At 34.3% G+C, this 21,697-nt stretch overlaps 1 protein-coding gene across 10 annotated transcripts in view; it reads right to left on the bottom strand.

Moving 5' to 3' along the window:
- LOC120782269 (putative thiamine transporter SLC35F3) overlaps positions 1-21,697 on the bottom strand; it is a 35,292-nt gene that overhangs the window by 2,869 nt on the left and 10,726 nt on the right. Inside the window, exons 2-11 of one of the 10 annotated variants that reach the window (XR_005706243.1) lie at positions 17,612-18,173; positions 17,109-17,556; positions 16,870-17,048; positions 16,657-16,785; positions 16,347-16,536; positions 16,198-16,287; positions 14,473-14,602; positions 8,811-8,840; positions 3,069-3,409; positions 2,480-2,740 (exon numbers count right to left, since the gene is read on the bottom strand). Coding sequence is in view for 7 of the 10 variants with exons in the window: in XM_040114516.1 (XP_039970450.1) it covers positions 8,811-8,840; positions 13,903-13,972; positions 14,473-14,602; positions 16,198-16,287; positions 16,347-16,536; positions 16,657-16,785; positions 16,870-17,048; positions 17,109-17,556; positions 17,612-18,061 (1,716 nt within the window). In the remaining 3 variants the exon portion in view is untranslated. Of the gene's footprint in view, positions 1-2,479; positions 2,741-3,068; positions 3,410-6,399; positions 6,423-8,810; positions 8,841-13,902; positions 13,973-14,472; positions 14,603-16,197; positions 16,288-16,346; positions 16,537-16,656; positions 16,786-16,869; positions 17,049-17,108; positions 17,557-17,611; positions 18,174-19,209; positions 19,381-21,697 lie in introns of those variants that run through there. The other 9 variants (XR_005706241.1, XR_005706240.1, XM_040114516.1 and 6 more) reach the window with 9 other exon arrangements.

Below are 21,697 nucleotides of genomic sequence, written 5' to 3'. Positions count from 1 at the left end.
GGCCAAGGGAATATTGACGATCAGGAAGGTTTTGGTATGTGTTTGACGGCATTGACAGTTACTGTTCTCTTAATTCGAACTTCTAATGTTAACGATTGGACCGTCTGAAGGAAGGAAGAATCGGTCAGCTATTGTCAATAGGAGAGGAATTGTGTTGCATCAGGACAATGCCAGGTGAACTTTTCGAGATGAAGCTAGCTACTCGCCAGAGGCTTCGAGAGCTTTGTTGGGAAATATTATGCAACCACTTTACAAGTCCGTAGCAGAATTAGTTCCCCGACGAATAAATTTGTTGATGAAAAATTGCCTCAAGAAAAACTTGTAAAAATCGACTGTCCTAGATTTTTCCTCATAGGGCTAGGGTTCTGTGAGCGTGCCAAAATTAATTACAAAACCCCACATATTTGACTTAAATGAGAACATTCCAACTACCCAAACTAAAATTCAATGCAATGGATTTCTTTTCACTAGGCCTTGCATCAGGAAACTCAAGAGATCTGTAAAATGATTATGGAATCCAAAAAAGTATTCAGAATGTCCTGAAACCACTGTGTGAAGGAAACAGATTCGTCTTGGTACTACGAGGGGCCGCCCACTGGGTGGAGTTCTATCCCCCTACTATGGAGCCATGTAGTAGATGAGCTCCTTGAGTTGCACACATACAATGGCATTCGAAGCAAGGGGTACAATGAGGCATTGGAGCAGAAGTTTTCCGAGCATCTTTCAAGCAGAAGTCTTTGCTATAAGTCAATGTGTAGAAATTAATCTCCAATGCAACTATCGCAACCAGCTTATCGCTATACTCAGCGAAAGTTAAGCTGGACTAAAAGCGATCTCAGCTTATGAAGTCAAATCGCTATTAGTCGAAGAGTGTATGGGAAGGCTGAACCGCCTAACAGCTTGCAATTGTGTACACCTGATTTGGGTGTCGAGGCGTAAATATCCGGCAATGAGCTGCGGTGGGGTCTCTCACCATAAAGGAGTTGCGAGAGTAAGAACGCGACTAGCAGTAGGCGGCAGGAATGCGCCACGCCAAGCTGCTATTAAGAGGTTACAACCTTTCAAGGTTTAGAGTTATGATCAACTTCTCCCGAAACAAATTCCGTCTCCTTGTCGCGCCTTATACTGGGACACTAGTCCAACTATGGACATTAGCTTATTGAGCAAACTGCTGGTTTTTCGCCGTAGAACCGGATATTGTCGAACATCTGCTCCTAGATTGCCCAGCAATTTGTAGAAGCAGGCTGAAGGTCCTTGGATCTATCTACGTGGACAGTGATCACATCACCTCCAACGCGCCTAGCAAGCTGCTGGAATTGTTCAGAACCTCAATTATTTTCTATCTAACTGTCAGAAGTTATTCACCTCAAAAGATCTTAATGTTAAGACAGACATAAATCTGTCATACCGCTGTGACCTTCTTCTTAGCTTTATTTTTATTTGAGAATACTTCGAACCAATTTCAGCAAGGTGTACATTTTCTATAATGTTTTCTATGCATTTTAAGGTGAGTTTGCATACTTTTAGAGTACAAAGTGTTTGTGTTAATAAATTTTCAAAGTTAACGGAAAATTGTTGGAGTAAGTTTTACTCCCTCTCTATGTTTTTCACTACACCAGACTCCATGTAAACTCACCCTTATAAAATCTATGTGAATTATTTTTAATTAGCTAAAAATGTGATTTTATTTCAAATATTTTACGTACACATACATATGTAAGGTCATGTATGATCTTTTCGCACAATATACATATGTATTATAGTTACAAATATGTATGTATGCTATATGCATCTAGTTATTAGAATTTTTACTGATTTACTGATGAGAAATCGAAGTTCTAACAAAAATGTTTAAATCGTAATGGAATCACAAGAAAAAAGTATAAATAAAGTAATAAGAAGAAAACAGCTTCGTACAGCGTGGTTAGATAGGCGGAGTGAGAGATATAGAGAGAGTGAGGCAGACATTTTATTTGTATAATAAGGTATGCAAAAGGACTGCGTAAGCCAAAGAAAAACGCGAAGGGTTACGAAATATGCATTACGATTTACGGTGTAACGACAAAGCGCCAAAAAGCCTGCCGACAAAGTGAGGTTATAATATTTTACAACGGCTACGAGTAGAAAATTTACAATAATTTAACTAGAAATATATGTGTTTGAGCTGAACGAGTGTTTTTCCAATATTTATAAATTTACATGCACTTATATTGTTTTTTTTAAATATTTTTACTTTTCAATAATTATTTACTATAAAATGGTAAGATTAAAATTTTTATGCAGCAAATATATAGAGTTAGCACTAGAAAAGCGGTGTATTTGGCAGGCGTGAGAAATGCGAAAATTTTATCAATTTTCTTTACCTTCTATTTATTTACAAATAAACGATAAGTGAGTGAAAGTAATTATATAGAAGTAGAAGAAGAAGAAGAAGCGGCCAATTCGAGAAACGTGCAACCAGAGTAGTTGTGGTAAGTACTTGCAATGAATTAAGCGCGCATTTAAAGCGAGACAGAGAGTGAGTGGCAGAGAGAGAGCGGCGACTCGCTAAACGTTGTACTGTTAGTATCGTGTGGTGAGTAGTGATCGTTTGTGTTTGTTACTTAGTTACGTTAACGGTATTTTACTGGTTTAAGGTTTTCGTTAGCATTTTGAGTTATTTTACTCGGCAAAGGCGTTAAAATTGACCGTATAATATTTTTGACTCAAGTTGCAATCGTACGCGTGTATTTGGTGGTATCTGTGAATTACGAAGTAGAGAAAAATCAAATATTTCGCCAAAAACGTACAAATATTTTGCAAAAATAGAAGTAAATTATGCAATAAAGAGGAATGAATTATAAAAAATTATTTATGTATACGCAATACCAGCATTACCCAGCAGCAAATCAGAGTTTTTATTTTTTGTGCTTTTTTCAAAAAAAAATTAAAATTTTTTGAAACTATTTTTAGTTTTTTTTAATTATTTTTATTAAAAATTGAATTTATCGTTGTCTTTTACACTTGTACGTTGCTTAAGCGGCGTTCGACAGCTTGTGTGCTGTGCAGTTTGACACTTAACTACTTACCAAAGCGGCTGGCGGCGGCTACGTTTATGTTAACCACATTTACGTTATGTTTGTTTGCGCTTTAATGTTTACAACCGTTACAATACAAATCATTTCATATAACCATCATTGCTTCTCTCTTTTGTAAATATGATACACCTTTATGCTCTTGTACAGTGAGGTGAGTTTTTTACGTTTACGCATGGTGAATTCTGTGCAATTATGCTGTGCGCTCATTTGACATTTATGTTTTGACATTATTTGACGTTTAAGAATTGACATATGAATTTGTGCGTAGCGTGAACGCCTATCTTGTGGTGGGCGATGCGACCACAACATCCCTTCTACAAAACGCTGGGCGACTGCAGTTACGTTGCGTGTTTTACGGTTACGTCAATGCGTGATTTAGTTTGTTATTGCATTTGCATATTTATTTTATTTTTTGAAAGCATTTTAGGCGATTTTACCAATTTATATAAAATGTACATAGTTGAGAGAAAAATTTTGAAAAGGAAAATGAGAGAGTAAAATTTGAGTAGAAGCGATAGTGGTGTGTTATAAACTTTTTGTTAATTTATTGTTTTGTGTAATTTGAATTACTCGTATTTTTTTTATGAAATACTTTCAACATACGAACCAAAAACTTAGTGCGTGTGTTCAAAAATATATTTTTAAGCCACAAAGAGAACTCAGTATACATACTCATAAATATAATATACTTCAAATTGTAACTCTTAATTATTAAAAAATATATAGAACATAATTATTGTTGAAGCAAAATATAAAAAGTATGGGATTTAGAGTGTCATTGAAGGTTTAAATCAGAGATCGTAAATGCTCATCGGAGAAAAGAAAGCGGGTAGTTGCTTAATTTGACAATATACATATGTATTTATGTACTCATACTCATATAAGCTGCTTCTGGTGAGAAGAAATTCCAAACTATGCTGAGAGAGACTATCGTTTGGACAGTCTATCAACTTCATAATATAATATATTACCAGTATCGGTGAAAAGTTCAGTAATAGCTTTGTTTTAGATCAATAAATCTAAGAACGAATATACTATATATTCTTTTGGATAATAGTAGTTTTTAGAAAAAATAAATATATTTGTCTATATTTTGGAAGCTTCAAGTTTTACCTAACGAATCACATCCTGTCCGTTTTCTCATCATTTACATTAGTATGTCCTGTTGATTAGTCACCGTTTATCAGCTTTATCAGCGAATTCGATAGAGAACATATTGTTAACTTGAATAATTGTCTGAATGCCCACTCCCTAATGAAAGTCAGACATATCAAACTTGGGTGATTATTAAATGAGCAATTTACGAGGTCTGATTAAAATTGTCACAAAGTTTAATTTTCATTATATATATGTGTGTTTAACTGCAAATTTTAGTATATACACTTAATGCATGCAAAATTGAATTATAAGCTTTTTATGATCAACTAATTTTACAGTAGATGAAGAAATGTGCTGATATATTGACTAATTCTTGAAGAAGGATGCTGTTCCTTACAGCTCTCCATACTTTACTAGTAAAATTGCGGATAAACCTAAGTAAATATTAATCGTTATGAACACAGCTCGTTTACAAGTCAGTCTATATAACTGCTAAGCTCTAAAACTATTAATACTAGGGTTGCCTTCTATATTTCGGGCTTAGAGAAAAAAACAAATGCTAAACATGGAAAACGTTTTATTGCTTTTTAAGATATTCTCTATTAAGATCTATATGTAGATCTAAGACTGATGCCTTCGGTGGTTGGCTTTCGTGATTTCTTGAAGGACAACTGTCAAACAAATGATGATGTACAACTCAGATTTTACTATTAAGCATTTGTCTAGAGGTATGGTTGCGACATATCCAATTTTTTTCAAAAAACAGGCAACGACTTGCTTAGAAGTGCTTTGTGCCGAATAACTTTTGTTGGATTCGTTTGTCCACGATTCATCACCTGTCGCGATGTCATAGACGTGTTTCGAAGCACTTCTTTTTATATTTCTCTCAACCCATCGAAACGAGCGTTTTTTGAGCGATTGATAAATTGTGTGGTATCCAAAGCGAACAATTTCTAGTGGGATCTTAAGAAACTTAGTGCAATATTGAATGTGTGCTGTTTCTACAATTGTCTGCGGGATTGTCCGCATAGACTTTGGATATCCCCACAGGAAAAAATCTAACGATGTGTGGCCAATTGACCGGACCAAAACATGAACATATCGGCTCACCGAAGTGTTCTCTCATTAAAACCATTGATTGATGCGATGTGTGGAAAATGGCGCCGTCTAATAGTCAGTTATCATGACTCGAATCGATCGATCTTCTTGGAATTTTTCAAGAGCTCTTAGAGCGTAGTGATGTCGCCTAGAATGGTCGAGCGGATTCATTTCGAACACAAACTGTACTTTTAATTTAAGATCTCGACGTAAAATGCGCCAAGTCGTTTCATACGTCAGTCGACTCTCCAAAGTCTTGGTGTACACTCTCAGCTAAGGATACTATATTTTCATCTCAGTTATGAACGCTGGGTCTCAAGATGAATAAAAGTGTTCCAGATGAGACCCAGCTAGACACGACTCACGCGTGATCTGTCAAAAAAAATAAAAGCTATTGGAAAAAGTGTCCCTACTTGTATCAGCCGTTACAAGTATTAGATATTTATCCACTTTGCTTGCTTCTTTCTTTCTTACTTCACTACTTTTTTACTTTTATCCTAAACGTTCTGTGTTGTTATTTACGATATACTCTCCTTCTTTACACCATCGGTATTTGGAAAGAAAGCTAGTGAGTTCTCCTATTAGTCCCTCGAAAAAATTCTAAAGCTTATTTTATTGCATTTCTTACGAAGTTTTGCACACTTTTCTTTATAAGATATGAGCTTTCGTAACATCACCTACAAGTAAAATACTTTAAAAGTGTGCAGAGGAGACTGATTGAGTTTGTCTCTCTCAAAAATTGTGTTATAATAAAATCTAAATCTCTATCGAAACATATTAGCTTCAAAATAAATTTGAAAATTACCGTAGAACAGTTAAGAGAAATCCTCTAAAAGTTCAAAGCTACGAAAAGGGTGTTAATTATTCGATTTATTAGATTATCGGGTGATTTTTTTCGCAAAACATAAATTTAAGCCATAATGTGTTTGATTTTGAACAGTGATTGAGCTCAGCTAAGTAGAAAGCAAACTTCACGCAAACATAAGTATGTACATAAATAGGTCAAACTAAAGCTATTGCAGACTTTGCTGAAATGCATAAATTGTATATAGAAAAATGCTTTTAAATATTTATTGAGAAAAAAATGGTGAAAGTTAATCGCAATAAAAGTTATGAAGGTTTGTACCAGGATAATAGTTTGTATATCTGCTGATCCGCATTAAATATTACGATTTTGTTTGGATTTGATTTGATTACAGGTATACATATAGATATGCATATGATTGATTTATGTAGGTAAACGAGTACGAGTATATGAAAAAAAGTAGAGAAAAAACACACAGTCAAAAAACATTAACTCGTTCATCATTACAATATCAATTTGTGGTATGTGTGTATGTATAAAGGAAGTAGAGCAAAACACACATTTCAAAAACATTTTGCAATATTCATAGTATGTATGTATAAGTATAAGTTACTAAGTTGTGAGTTATGTATTACATTATGTGTTGTGGTGAGTTTTCGGGTATATGTATATAGGTATAGTATTTAAATGTATATAATTTTTAATGGAATTAGGCTTACACATTTATGTTTGTATGGATTATATTGGTTATTCCAAGGCAGTTATTTATACAAATTCGTACGCAAAAATTACAATAACAACAATGACACTCTCACAATTGAACGCTGGGTTAGAACTTAATATTGAAATTGAATTTAATGCAAATAGAGTATACAGTTAGGAAGAAATGCAAATAAGATGAGAAGTAACGTGTAACCAATGGAGAGCGAGAAGGAAATTAAAATAGAAATATAAAACAAAAATAATAAAAATTTTGAAAAATATATATACAATGTAAAAATAATAATTATGCTTGCTAATTAAGTATGTAGTAAAAAGTTAAATCTTTCAGTGAATTTTGGAAAAATCAACAAAATTTGAAATTTAGAAAACCGATAGAATACAATTCTTTTCGAAAGCAAGTAAGGCGACAAAATAAAAAACATTACTTAATAGTTAATAACAAATAGTTAAAAAAATATTAAAACATTTAACAAAAAGAATTAAAAAAATATATAAAAACATTTAAAACAAAATAAATTTATAAAATTAAAAAATATATGTATGTAAAATATTTAAATACAGTAGAGGCCCGCTAATCCGGACATGGCCTAATCCGGATTCCACTGTAATCCGGACAGGGTTAAAAAACTCAAAATTTCGATTATGTCCCTTGTAATCCGGACCGACATTCTCTATCCGTATTCTCTAATCCGGTTCACATGTTTATTATTCACTATATTCGCTTTTATGCTTTATTGGTTTAAGTTTTTTTTGTTTTTTTGGAACATGTGTATTATTTGTTATAACAAACAAACAGAAATTTATAAATATTTTTGCATAATACATAGTTCTGATATGTCTTTGGTAATCCGGATTTCCTTATATTCCGGATAGGGGCCGGTTTTAATTGATCCGGAATAGCGGGCCTCTACTGTAACAACAAATAGTTAAAAAAATTTTAAAATACTTAAGAAAATAAAAACTACAAAAAAATATTTATAAATAAAAAAATATAATTAATTAATGATTAAAATTAAAACACATACATATGTACAATTAATAAGATAACAACAATTAATTAAAAAAATATTAAAAAAATTAACAAAAGAAACTTAAGAAAATAAAAATTACAAAATTGAAAGAAAGTAAGAAATAAATAAAAAAAAATTAAAACTCATATACAGAATATTAAACATACAACAAAAATAGTTAACAAAAAAATTTCACAAAAAAATAAAAATTACAAAAAAAATATTTAAAAGTAAAAAAAAATAATTAATTAATGATTAAAATTAAAACACACATGTACAACTAATAAAATAACAACAAATAATTAAAAAAAATATTAAAAAATTTAACAAAAGAAAATTTAAGGAAATAAAAATTACAAAATTGTAAAAAAGTAAGAAATAAATAAAAAAAAATTAATAAAAAATAAAAACACACATGTAGAATGTGAAACATACAACAAAAATAGTTAACAAAAAAATTTCACAAGAAAATAAAAATTACAAAAAAATAGTTAAGAGAAAGTAAAAACATAAAAATAAAAAAATATGTCTACAATGTTAAAATAATAATTATGCTCGCTATTTAAATCTGTAGTAAAAACATTGAAATTTTTTCAGTAATTTTTGATGAAATTTAATTAAAAATTGTATATTGAAAAATCCGAAATTTGAAAGAAGTAAAATTGTTAAAACTAAAAGCAAATTGAAATAATCACGAAATAATTAAAAATGAACAATTAAAAAAAACAAATTTATATATATTAACAAATATTCTTAATATAAAAAGAAATAAAAAAACAAAAAAATATTTACAAAACATCATTAAACTTCCGCTTTTCCCTAATTCCAAAGTAAGAAATACTCAAATTCATGTGTTTTTGTTAGTTTTGTTTTATGCGTTTAAAAATATATATTGCAGTTGCATCAAATTGTTTGTTGTAATTATTTATTAATTTATCTTTGTTTTTGTTTTGGCAAAAATAGAAAAGTGAAAATGAAAGCATTACAAACAAAACTCACCTCGCGTTGTGACCCAACAAGATGATATTTCTGCAAATACAATGGAAATATCGATACCGTTTTATACGAGTAATGAGAGGATAACACGAATATAGATAGTTTAAGACATAAAAAATGAAACGTTTTCAAATATGTTTAATAATAAAAAATCATAAGATAGCTTTACATAGGATTTAATTTATTTCAATTAAATTGTGTGTGTGTGTGTTTTTTTTAATGTAAAATTGGTGATTTTTTACAATTTTGTTTTAACAATATTTTTTAGTTAAAAAAATACATGCATAATTTTATTTAATATTATTTATATATTATTAAAAATAATTTGTTAGCTTTTTTATATTGCACTTCATAAATATAATTATTAGCACTCACACAAAAAAATAGTTGTCGCATAATATTAAGGCATACAGCGGAGTATATTTTGCTAACTGATCAACATGTTAGCTGTACTCGTATTCATTTGCTTAAACTGCGCTGAACGGAGCTGAATTATCTTATGAGGGCTCAGATATCAGACAAGGAACTGATAAAGAGGCGTAAGCAGTCAAATTTTCAAATAATTATCTCTTGGGTATAAAAGAGTGTATATTTATAACGGTAAGGCGGTGAAAAAAGGCACTCAGTTTTGTTAGAATAGAGTGCTTTGCTCGGTCAAGTTAGAGAAATGCTCAAACTATCGTGTTAAAATCACTGCTTTTCCCAAAATTTTTGCGTTTAAATTACAACTAAGCACGATTTCTTCAGGTTGCTTATGCCGTAGAGACTTTTTTTTTTAAATTGTATAGAACTTTCTTAATTAAAAATTATTTTGTAAGTGAATTAACCGGTGAATTAATACAATTTGACTCAAATATAAATATTTTCTGATATTATTTTTTTTCAAAATATTTGCTTATTTATATTATATTATTATTTGATTTTCAGAGCTATTAAAATTCATTATTAATTTTCTCTCCTAATCCGTATTTTCTTAATATAATATAATATATAAAACTATTTATTTTTTTTATTTTTATATGTTTGACTAACTGGTCAAAAAAAAAACTTAAAATTAATTAAACATTTAAAAACTTTTTATATATTAAAATAAATTATTTTTGGATTTATTTTATTTTATATTATTATTTTTCTTTTAGTTTTCTTACATAAATAACTCTTTTGACTAAAGTTATAATAAATTAGCATATTTTTTTGTGTTTTAAGAAATCATAATGAAAATAAAAAACTTTATTAGTAAATAGAATAAATTTCGAAATCGCTTTCAGCTGCATGCGTTTCTTCAACACTTTGGATGGTGCTTCTGAAAAATGCCGCAAAGCAATTGGTGCAATTAACAACTCAATTCCATACCGAAAATTTTTGTATAACTTTGTGTGGGTGTGTCTTCAATGCAAAGCTTGATTTAATAGTGTTATAATTTAATAATGTAAAAATTACTTCAAATGCTTAGAAGTAGCTGAGAGTTTAAAGGCGATTTTGATTTACATTGTTACTTATAAATTAATAAATATAATTACTTATTAAAAAACATTTTTTATTGATGAATGAATTTAAGAAAAAAAATAAGTGCAATTAATTTTGGTATACAATATTGTGTTAAATAATAAAATTTGTATAACAAAAAATAAAATTTTTTTTTATTTTTCTTTACAAAATCTAATCATAATAATAATTATTATTAATATTTTTTAAATTAAAAAATAATTATAAATGCTTGAAAATTAATTTCGAAATTGAAATATAAGCTATATTTGATACTGAAAAAATAAGAAAAACAAAAAATATTAAACGAAAAAATCAAAGAAACACTTTAATTTGAGCTGACCGAGAACAAGCCAATATGACAACAAAAGACGCGAGTTCAAGAAACATATCTATCTCTATCGCAACTTTTCGGAACGACAATCTTCGAAACAGTTAAACGCTTCCACTGCTTCATTTACTTTTCTAAGAACAGTTGCATGCTTATTCTTAGAAGTCTTACAGCGGTAGAAGATATGATATAGGAAGACGGATCATTAAAAATCAACTGACAGATCATGCGAATTGAGCGCTAACAGTATATCTTTCTAAAAAGTTTTGCAACAGCGGCATTTTGAACTCAACAATCAACTTTGTACATTTACCTATAATTGAACATTTATTGACGTCCATTTCGATCTGAGCAAGATAACTCCAAATCCTGGTTACTGAATGGCTTTACAAGAAACCTCAACAGTTTTTTAACAATTATTCTTATGCTGTTGGTTTTTTATTGGTTTAAATGACAAGAGGTCATTAGATATAGATCGGTCATATACATATGTTTGTATGTTATGTTAACTGAGTCGTTATTGGAACTCTCCCTCTTCAAATAATCTTCTAAAGGGCAAATCATTCTGGTTTCGTATATTTTTCTGAAAATTTTATTTTTTGTTTGCCTATCAGTATATTAAAATTGTTGGTTTGTTTATATGGAAATAGTAATATCGAGTTCCGTAATATACATAAACAAGCTGATATGAATATCTCTGATATGGAGGATGGAGTTTTATGTAGAAGTTCACGCAAGTGAGGAAAGTTCTCAGAACACCATTCACTTGGGAGTGGCCAGAAGGAATTCATTTACATATGTGTGGCTCAAGCAGCTCACGACTTCCGGTCTTAAACCAAGTATCTTCTGGGTAGCCAAAGAACATTCGGTTGAAGGCGAGCTAAGTGAGAAAGCGAACCATTCCTTTCTAGGGTTGTGCGCAGGGTTTGGGACTCGCCCCAATGAATAGTAAACAACAGTCTCGGATGAGAAGTAAAGTTCTTCTCAACGAACAAAGACCGAAGTCACTTATCATCCCTGTCCTGCTGCAGAAGCATGGACGATGACAAAATCTTATGAGTCGGCGTTACGAGTTTTCGAGAGAAAGGTTCTGCGGAAGATTTATGGTCCTTTGCGCATTGGCAACGGCGAATGTCGCATTCTATGGAACGATGGGCAGAACGAGTTATACGGCGACATTAACATAGTTCAGCGAATTAGGAAACCGCGGCTACGCTGGCTAGGTCACGTCGTCCTAATAGATTGAAACACTTCATCTCTGAGAGTATTCGACGTAGTACCCACCGGGGGAAACAGAGGAAAAGGAAGACCACCACGTTGTTAAAAAAATCGGGTGAAGAAGGATCTGGCTACACTTGGTATCTCTAATTGTGTGAAAAGAAAGAATGACTAAACTCAACTATAACCGAGTAAGCGCGTAGACACCGCCAATAAAGAAGAAGATTCTGGACAAGATAATACAAGATATACAGTTTATATTGAAAAGGCCATGTTATTTCGGGGGAGTGTATAGACCCCTGTTAAGAGTTTTGTCAGTTGCATTAAGCTTCTGCTTATCTGCGCTGAAGTTTTCGAAATATTTTTCCAATAAATTAGACAATCTAGTAAAGAGTTCTTAAATTTTTTAAGTTATTGAAAAAAGAAACTCGGTCTTTTGTAGTAAGGTGCAAATTTATTGCCTATATTCTAACTCGGTAAAGATAAAGCAAAAACAAACTGACGAAAATATGAAAACAAAATTTAAATATACAACTTTTTTAATATGTAAAAAAATGTTTAATAGTAAAAAATCTCTCAAAAAATTTTATAATTTTCTTAACATTTTATGAAAAACTTAAATTTTGTACAAAAAAGGAAATTTAGTATAAAAATGAATTATGTACATGTGGATTTACATGTGGTTCGTGTCTTTACTGTACAAATCTCAAAATTATTGGAAAGGCTTATCAACAAGCAAATATGTCTGTATGTATTTGTATATATATTTACAATACCAAATGCAGGTTAGTTACAGTAAACTCTCAATATATGTATACCCAGGCGCTAGGGTTAAGAAACGGGGTGAGCAAACTCTAGTTTTCTTTGTGGTTTTTCAAAAAAAAAAAATATATTACAAACCAATCATTTATTAGCCACAACAACGATTAAGCTGATATATATGTATGTATATGGCGAATATTAACTGTAAATTGTTGTGTACAAGAGTATTCAAATATCAATATACAAATGTACGGGTGATGTTGGTTGTTTGGTTGGTGTTGGGCAGTCCATAAACACTGGCAAATCTTTACGAAAAATGCACAAAAAGCCAGAAAGCCGGATAGTAAGACAGAGGCGAAAGGGAAACACAGCAGACGCGCCTCCAAAGCCATATTTTATAATGTAGGTGTAGAGATTTGTGTATATTTTTTTATTGCTTTGTGTTGTTTTGTTTTTGTAAACGCCTACGAAAGGCTTGTTGGCGGTTGGCAACATTGATATTTCATTATTGAGGTATTATATGCCTAACTGATATAATAACTGTATATTTGGCTGTATAATATGTACATATTAGTAGCTGGTTTGTGTTTACTTTAGGAATTGTTGTTAGTATATAGAGTAGTGGTTCGGAAAAGTATATTATTTGATAGTTTATATATATAGTATATAGTATACAGCAGTTAGAGCAGGTTGAGAGTAGTAGTAGTGGTAGTAGGAGTAGTTGTAGTTGTAGTGGTAGGCAACCAAAGTCGGTAAAAAGAAACGCAAAACGCACTTCAGCTCAGGAACTCAGTAAAAAGTCTCTGTTAGCGCTAATTGCAACAAAAAATTTGTGTTGTAACATTATGCTGTTACAAAGTTTTGAAAAAAAAAAACACTTAGCTCTAAACAGCTGATTCTCAGAGAGATTTTTTTTTACAAAGCAGCGCTAGTGAAAATTAACATTTGTAAGTCTATGACATACTATAACTGTATAAACGAATGCAAAGTAGCTGTTAAATGCAGTTTACAGTGCAACGCCCTTTTATAAGGGATTTCGAAAGTGTTTTCAAACTTCAAAAAACATTTAAACAGTTATGCATTTGCGTTTTAACATTCTAAAATGTTGCCAGCAAACGCATTCGCTAGTTTTTTCCATTAAATAGTTGGTTACAGAAGCACAAGGCTAACTTCGCAGCTATAAAAAGAACGGTACTCTAGAAAAAAAAAATTTCCAAATTGTCTAGAATGTATGGTAAGTAACTTGATTCGATAATTTGTTTTTTGGGTAGTTTTATAATATTTTTTGTGTTCGCCTACCGCATGGGGATAATGAATTTCAGCTAATTCACAACAACATTGGTAACGCAGTATAGCACGACCACTCTTTCTGAAATATTACGGGCATAAGAACATGAGAAAATTAAAATGTATTAATTTCAATAATTTTTTTTGTTTTTTTTTGTTAAACAAAGTAATAAATTGAACTGTTATGCATAAGTATTTTGAATAAAAAAAATAAAAAAATCTTTTCAATGCTTACAAAGTATATAATATGCATGGGTTGTATTAAAAACGGGTAAAAACTTTTTATTAGCATTAAATGTTTAAAAAATTAATTAATTTAAAAATTAGCAATTTCTTACTAAACATATGTGTATTTAAATGTTTTTTTTTTAATGAAATTTAAATGTTTTTATTTTATTTAATTCCCAACTGCTATTTAGCTTAGTTATGAAAGTGTGTAATCAAAGTATTTAATCAACTAATTTTAATAATAAATAATTTTTGATTTGGACGTAGACAAAAAATTAGCATACTAACACAAGCACAAATGAACTGATTCGATTTTTATTAAATTTTCCTGCAACAGTTAAAATTTGGTCTTACCTTAGCAAGCGCGTTATGTAGTCCGGCCAGTTTTCGGGGAACATGACTAGGAAAAAGCCAACCGCGATTAATATGACACCAGCCAATTTCATGCCGGCGAATGTGGCGCCGTACAGTACAACGTCCAGAGCTGGAAAAGATACAAAATATATAAGAAACTATAAGTTTAAAGTCTAAAACAGAATAGAATAGAATTAATATTATAAAAAAAAGATAACAGAAAACGAACACTGACAATGCGCTACCTACGTGAGCTTCTCGCTCATCAAAAGCTTCTCATATAAGCTGTTCCGAAAGCAAACATCAATCGAGTCGTTCAACATTTTGTTAAAAGTAACGAACGCTTGAAATTCTTGTTGTGAATGTTTCCTAAGTCTTCTCAAAAGTTGAGAATTAAACGGACCGAGCCGATCGAAAGGAAGTCGTAAATCGGGAGCTTACAGTGGGCAAGCGAAAAGGTGACAGGTGTTTGCCAGTGATTTATTGTGATAAAGGTACATTTTTCTTTAGTCCAAGTCGAATTCTTTGAACGTAGATCCTACAATTTAGGATTCAAGGCCCTAGAATACATCTAAGTGGACAGGGATCGCATCACTTTCATCGCGCCTAGCAATCTCCTGGAATTATTCAGAGTGTTGGACCTTTGTAACTATATGTGATATAGGAAAGGGCGCAATAGGCCATAGATCGCAGTCCAAACCACAATTATTTTCTATTTATGATAAGTAATTATTATTATTCGTATGGTACAATCGATTAAGTCTCCAACAGGAACTATTCAACAGCTCCATAGATTTAATAAAGCTTTATTTTATATTGAATCTTTCGATGGCATGGACGATAATCCGTCTCAACCGACTGAAGGCTAAGCACTCGCAGAGGTAACGCTCTAACTTTTTATCATATTTAGTCCATGGCTTTCATATCTCCCATGCCATTTATTTATTTCAGAATGTAAGCCGTCAGGCGTTTGTTGGATCCACTGATTATATTCCTCTAATATCCATTGCTTCAAGTCTTTGAAGAAAGTAACGGTCTGAAGAGCTTATGAGGATGGCGTTCTCGGCCGCAACAGAGCGGGCCAACTCATCCGTCTTTTTCTTTCTCTCTATAGACTTACGGCTGGGGACGTAAAGGATGTTTATAAACTTTCCTATGTTACTAAAAGCCACTTTCTGAGAGTGGCTGGCCGTTTGGAAAGTTGGGTAAGAAATTTTGAAATAAATTGTAGAATGAGTTTGTGTTGGGCTGTTTAGTCGAAGTTACAGAAATACATATTGTCGCTTTCTTTGAACTACCTTTTCTACCATTTGGCTTCTTCCTTCTATTTGCCGCTCAATCTATATTAGTCTACAAGTCTGAAGATTCAGATCAATCGATTTTAATAAATGACTCTACCAAACCTTTTTAGTCCATCGAATGCTATTAACTAACTTTCTCCTATCGACTTTTGAGTTACCTAATAGATCTGGAACCAATTATCCAACTCTCCTATAAGGTGAAAGCTCAATTTAATGCCCGTAATCAAGCTCTTTGAAAAACAAAAATACGTAGGGAGTTTATGCTACTTTCTGAGTGGCCATCTTCTAAATTAACCAAAGAACAACGCATATTCTTTGTCTCTTATCTGCTTCTCATTTCGATCCAATTTTTCAACAGAGTTACATATATATGCCCTAACCTGTGCTCACTATTTCCCTTACATCATTTGTTCCCTTCACTTACCTCCTGAAACTGGCACTGCTGTTATCAAACCCAGCGTAACAAACATATTATAAGTGACGGCTGCGCTGAATTGCATTAGTATGTGGAAAACTGAAATATATAAAAAATATTTAATAAACTTTGTGTATTGTTAACAGAAGTGCATTTACCCAATAATAAAATACTGGCGATTAATAAAATAATCCATGGCATACGATCCGGCGGCATGCTCTCATAGCCCGCCAAATATAGGCCCACGCAGACAGGCCACAACAGCAACGCATTCAGAAACCCGAGAGTGGTGAAAGCAAAGGCAATTTGACCAATCGGCGGATCGCCCATAACTTTGCGGAACATAACCTAAAAGCAAAGCAGAAAGAGAGTGGTAAATAGCATGCAAAACATATCCGCAATACGGACAACAAAATTATGTGTGAACTCATGAGCAATATGCAAATGACGCACGGTCCTAATACCCACCCTGAATACTGCATAACCGGCAGCGCCCAGTGTTGCCAGCACAACACCGCTCAGCGTGCGACTCTCAGTAATGCCGTCCATGTAGGCCAGCAGCGCAATGCCCGTGTCGCACAGAATAACCGCAACAATCTAGAGGAGATTAAAAAGCACTTAATTGAATTTATTTCAGTAACAATTTAATGCCATGTCGCATGGCGCGCAAGGCATACATACCCGCACGCCCACAAACTGTTCGTGTAGAATGACCCACGACAGCAGGTAAACACAAGCGACATTGGTCGCAAACAGCGCCATGGCATCGGTGGCGAAGAGTACGCGCAGGGACATGGTGTACAGATAGGTGGTCACCAGCCAAAGGATGCAGAAAGAGAGGCAGCGGTTGAGGAAGCGACCTAAGTGGAAGGTTGAGATGCGTAACATAGGTAAAAGTTTACTTTCCTTTGGCAGCTTACCGATGGTAAAACCTCGATCGCGAAAACCGCGCAACACATCGCCCAAGATCTCGCCTGGCTTGTCACATTTGCGCAACGATACACGTCCCAGAATGTAGATGGGAAAGAAGAAGAATGAAAAATTTGTGAAGAACCAAGCGGCGAAGAAGGGCGCACGAAATACTGTCGACTCTGGCGAAATTGGCTGTGCGACATGGAACAACTTTGTAACATCCTCCACATCATCGACGCTCAATGCGTTGTCACTTATGCCCAAAATATTTCTCGGATCATCGTCATCCATATTTGTGACCAAATCCAGATCGATGGCGCGATTTGATGTACTATCGAAGTCATCTGCGGTAATACTGGCATAGGTGCTGCGATTCAAGTAGAGGAATTTTATGCAATGCGTAGCGCCGACCCACGACGCGGTAACGAGTATGGTGACACAAACACCAAAGTACATCTGCACAGTAATGATAAATTTCAAAGTTCAATACTGAATTACGATTGTTACTCACCTTCCGCGCCAGTTCGGAGCAACACGACTCCTTGCATGCTTTTAAACGACGAAACCGCACTTCTGTGCCATCTGGTCCCGCCTCCAAAGTAGGTGTATCCGGTTCATTTGTACCACCACCAGCGCCACCGGGTCCCACACCGACAATACCACTTACACCGCAACTACTTACGAAACTACCACCGCCAGCACCGAGTCCACGTCGCAAAGCTGGATGTGTGCCGATCGGCGTCGACGCATCACGTGCATCCGGATGTATTGTTATAACCTCACTGGGATCCTGTTGACTCGATGATATAGAGTCTTGGTGGGCAATTTGTGGATTGCTGGCGTTGAGCGCATTACTAAACCCACCATATGGACCATTCGGAGAGTCACCGGTTACGACAACGGATGGTGTACGCACCCGTTTCGGGTTGAAAATGGCGGGTATCTCTCCGTCACGGGTCATGCTATCGATGATTCGTTGTGCACTCACAATGATAACGATACATTATTTTTTGGCTATGGGTTGGGAGTTGAGCGACTGTTAGTTAGTTGATCAATTGACGTCACGGAGACAGCTGAAAATGAAGTAGGCCCAAATAAAGTAGGGATTATGTGATACTTTTTGAAATTGTCTTTTATATTCTTTTAGAGTTCGTAATTTAATTTACACCTATAATATTGATTATTGTTTCGCTCTTATTATGTCCAACCGCCAACCCTATGCAAATTTCCAGATTCTTATTTCTCTGTTGTTCACATCATCATCACTTATCGCGAATATAAAGACAACGGCTACGTTGGCTAGGTCATGCCATCCGAATGGACGATAACACTCCAGCTCTGAAAGTATTCGACGCAATACTTACGGGAGGAGGAAGAGGAAAACCTCCACTCCGTTGGAAAGACCAGGCGGAGAAGGATCTGGCTCCGTCTGGAATTTCCAACTGGCGCCTCGTTGTGAAAAGAAAGAACAACTGGCACGCTGTTGTAAACTCAGCTATAACTGCGTAATCGGCGTCTACGCCAATCAAGAAGAAAAAGTTGAAGGAAAACACATACCCTCCTATTACCAAACCCTAACAGAAACAGTAAATATTACTGGTTACACAGTTTAAAAACAAATGTAGGTCTCGAGCTCCTCAGCTCCTCAGCTCTAATAACTCTTCCAACTTGTCACACTATTTTCGGGTTCCTGGTCTTAAATTCAAGGAGGCAAAAGGCCGCAATCCAAGAAAACCTCTTATGTAGATTTCTAAAACAAAGTCCAAATTTACTGTACAGAATTAGACTGCATACACAACCTCAACACTCTTATCATAGTCAAGCATCTGCAGGCCTTACGTGTCAAAATTAATTAAAAGAAACTTAACCTCCCCATCGTCAATCGTGAAGTGTTTCGTGCGTGCACGAGTGAATGTGAGCAGCACACATGCGTGCAGTGTTGGCGGTAATTCAGCGAAGCGCCAAACAGCGAACGTGCAAATGACGCTATAATTTATTCGCATTACGATTAGGCGAAGGTTCAAGTTCTAGCTGTACCGTTATAAATATACACATATACACACCTACAAATATACGCAAGCAGACTAAAAAAGCCTTAGCCACACTAACCGTAATCAGCGCCATGTTTGAGTAACGGTCACAGGCCATGCACACTTTGGCTTCCCAGCGATCAACTTGTTGTCCAGATTACCGAATTGTTCCGAGCGAAAGGTGAAACAAAGGAATAAAAAACGCTTTTTAGCGGACTAAATGAAAATCCGTTAAGTGTTGCACGTCGAAGCGAAGAAACGGCTAACTGTCAACTGTCAACTTAGAGGCACTTTTTTGACAAATAAGCGTAGAAACCGCTATTATGTGACTCGCACGTGTTAATATAATATATAGATGTGTGTGTGTGTGAAAGAGATGCCATGCGTTGAGTGCTGCGAAGGCTTAAAGAGAGGCCGAGGTTGAATTGAGGTTTACGCGACACAACCTTCAACAGTGTCAAGTGCAACGACAACACAAACACACATACAGACGCTACTGCTCAACGTCATTACAAATTTACACTCCCACTTACACATACACACTCACTCTCGCAAGCATCGTGTCGCATTATTATGCGATTTGGTTGCTTGGTCTAATGAGCGTTGTAACAAAGCAATTTCGAGGCTCTTTGGCTCTTTGCTGGTCCATGATCTGTGTGTTTGTTGTGAATTTTCGTCAACAGCTCATTCTGTGAAGGTTACCGGAGGCAATGTCAGCCTAATAACGTCGTAATTTACACATTTATGATGAGAAATGTCCTGTTTGCATGTTGCTGCTGAAAATTTGCATATGTCACGTGACCTCCTCCACTCGCGCACCAACTTACTATATGCATATATGTATGTATATAGTTTATAACGGTGCGTGATTGTAGTGATGTTTGCTGCAGCGGAGCATTTGCGGCACAAAACTCACTCCAAAACATCTGCCAAGGCTGTGTTGGTTTAACTGTTATTATTATAATAACCTTACACTCTTCGTTTCGCATTGGCATTTGCATTTTTTATGCGCTCACAAGTGTTTGGTTCACGCAATTTCAGAAGCTTTAATTAAAATAAACCAAAGTTGTGTGGTTTAATAGCGTTTGGCGGCTGCCACAACAGAAAAGTACCGGGTTATTCAATTGTGATGAGCCGATGTGGGTTGATGACGTCTTATTAATTCATGAACTAGTGATGAATGAAATCATGGCTGCCAGCATAGAAGGGCAAATGAGACAACCTGTTTTTAATCAATTATTTATTTGAGGAAGATGATGTGGCCCCAGGAACTGAGTCTCTAATCTATGGAGAGAACAATTTGCGGTCACTAAAAATTGAAGAGATTAATTCATGGAAGATCGAAAAGTTTGTGGTAGGAGTCAAAGCAGTAGCAAAGCTGCCAAGAACTCAGTAAAATATTTGTTGTACTCATCTTACAAATTTTGTTGGATCTTGATGGCGCTGAGCCCAAATTTTTCTCAGTTAATAAAACTTTTACATTACCTTAGCTCACATTTTATTTTTTTTTTTTTTACCGAGAACATCTGAAATGAAGTCTTTTCAGAGCGAACGAAGAGTTTTTAAGATAACCTTCTTATATCAGACATCAGTGGCTTGTCATTGCAGGCTGATAGATACTGAAGTTCTGTGCTAATGAGTTGCAGAAAACCGTTTAATTTCTGGTTCTTACGTTCTGAGATCTTATTGTGACCAAAGCATAACGGAAATTTTAGTAGAACAATGAGCGATGATAACATATTTAGTAGATTGAACGTATCTTATGAAAGCTCTTTGAAATATAATAGATATAACCTCCAATTCACCACACATCAATATTATCGTGTGACCAAACTCGACATGCCAGTAAATTGCTCTCATGCCTTTACATATACGAGGTGTGTTCAAATAATATCGGAAATTTTCGTTTTTGAAAAAAAAAAAAAATTATCACAATAACTTTGGATGATGGTGTTGCGAATAGTATGCTCAGTGGGCCGACTATGTTGACCATAAGTTGAGCGAAGCGCGAACGTGAATTTTCGTAATAAAGTTGAACGATTTGTAGACGTTGTTCAGGCGTATAGGTCTTTTCATGATGAAATGCAAAACAATACTGAACAAAAATAACATGACAGCTTAACACCACTCACACATGATCTGTCAAAAAAAGAATATTGAAAAAGTACCTCTACTTGGATCAACCGTTATTATCATCCCAACAAAGTGACCCTTCTTGAGACCCAAAATTTATTATTGGATAATATTTGAAAAGACCACTTCCAGCACGCCGTGAAGAAAATATAGTAGCCGTTGCGGAGAGTGTACACAGAAACGGTGGAAAGTCTATTCGGCACCATTCGCAGCAACTCGGACTGACGTGTGGAACGAACTTTCTGCATTTTACGTCGAGATCTTAAATTGAAAGCGTACAAAATGCTGCTTGTGCAAGAGCTCTAGCAATATAGCTTCGCTCCATGGGCTTTTGTAAAGTTCCAAGGAGATTCGACGTTTTCGAGACAACTTTTTTGCAGCGGGCCTCATTTCTTGCTTAATGGGTATGAAAATAAGCAAAATTGCGGCATTTT

Source organism: Bactrocera tryoni, chromosome 1 (genome assembly GCF_016617805.1).
Source record: "Bactrocera tryoni isolate S06 chromosome 1, CSIRO_BtryS06_freeze2, whole genome shotgun sequence".
Classification (NCBI taxonomy): domain Eukaryota; kingdom Metazoa; phylum Arthropoda; class Insecta; order Diptera; family Tephritidae; genus Bactrocera; species Bactrocera tryoni.
Note: the sequence above shows the minus strand (reverse complement) of the source record. Positions and strands in the feature narration are given on the sequence as shown.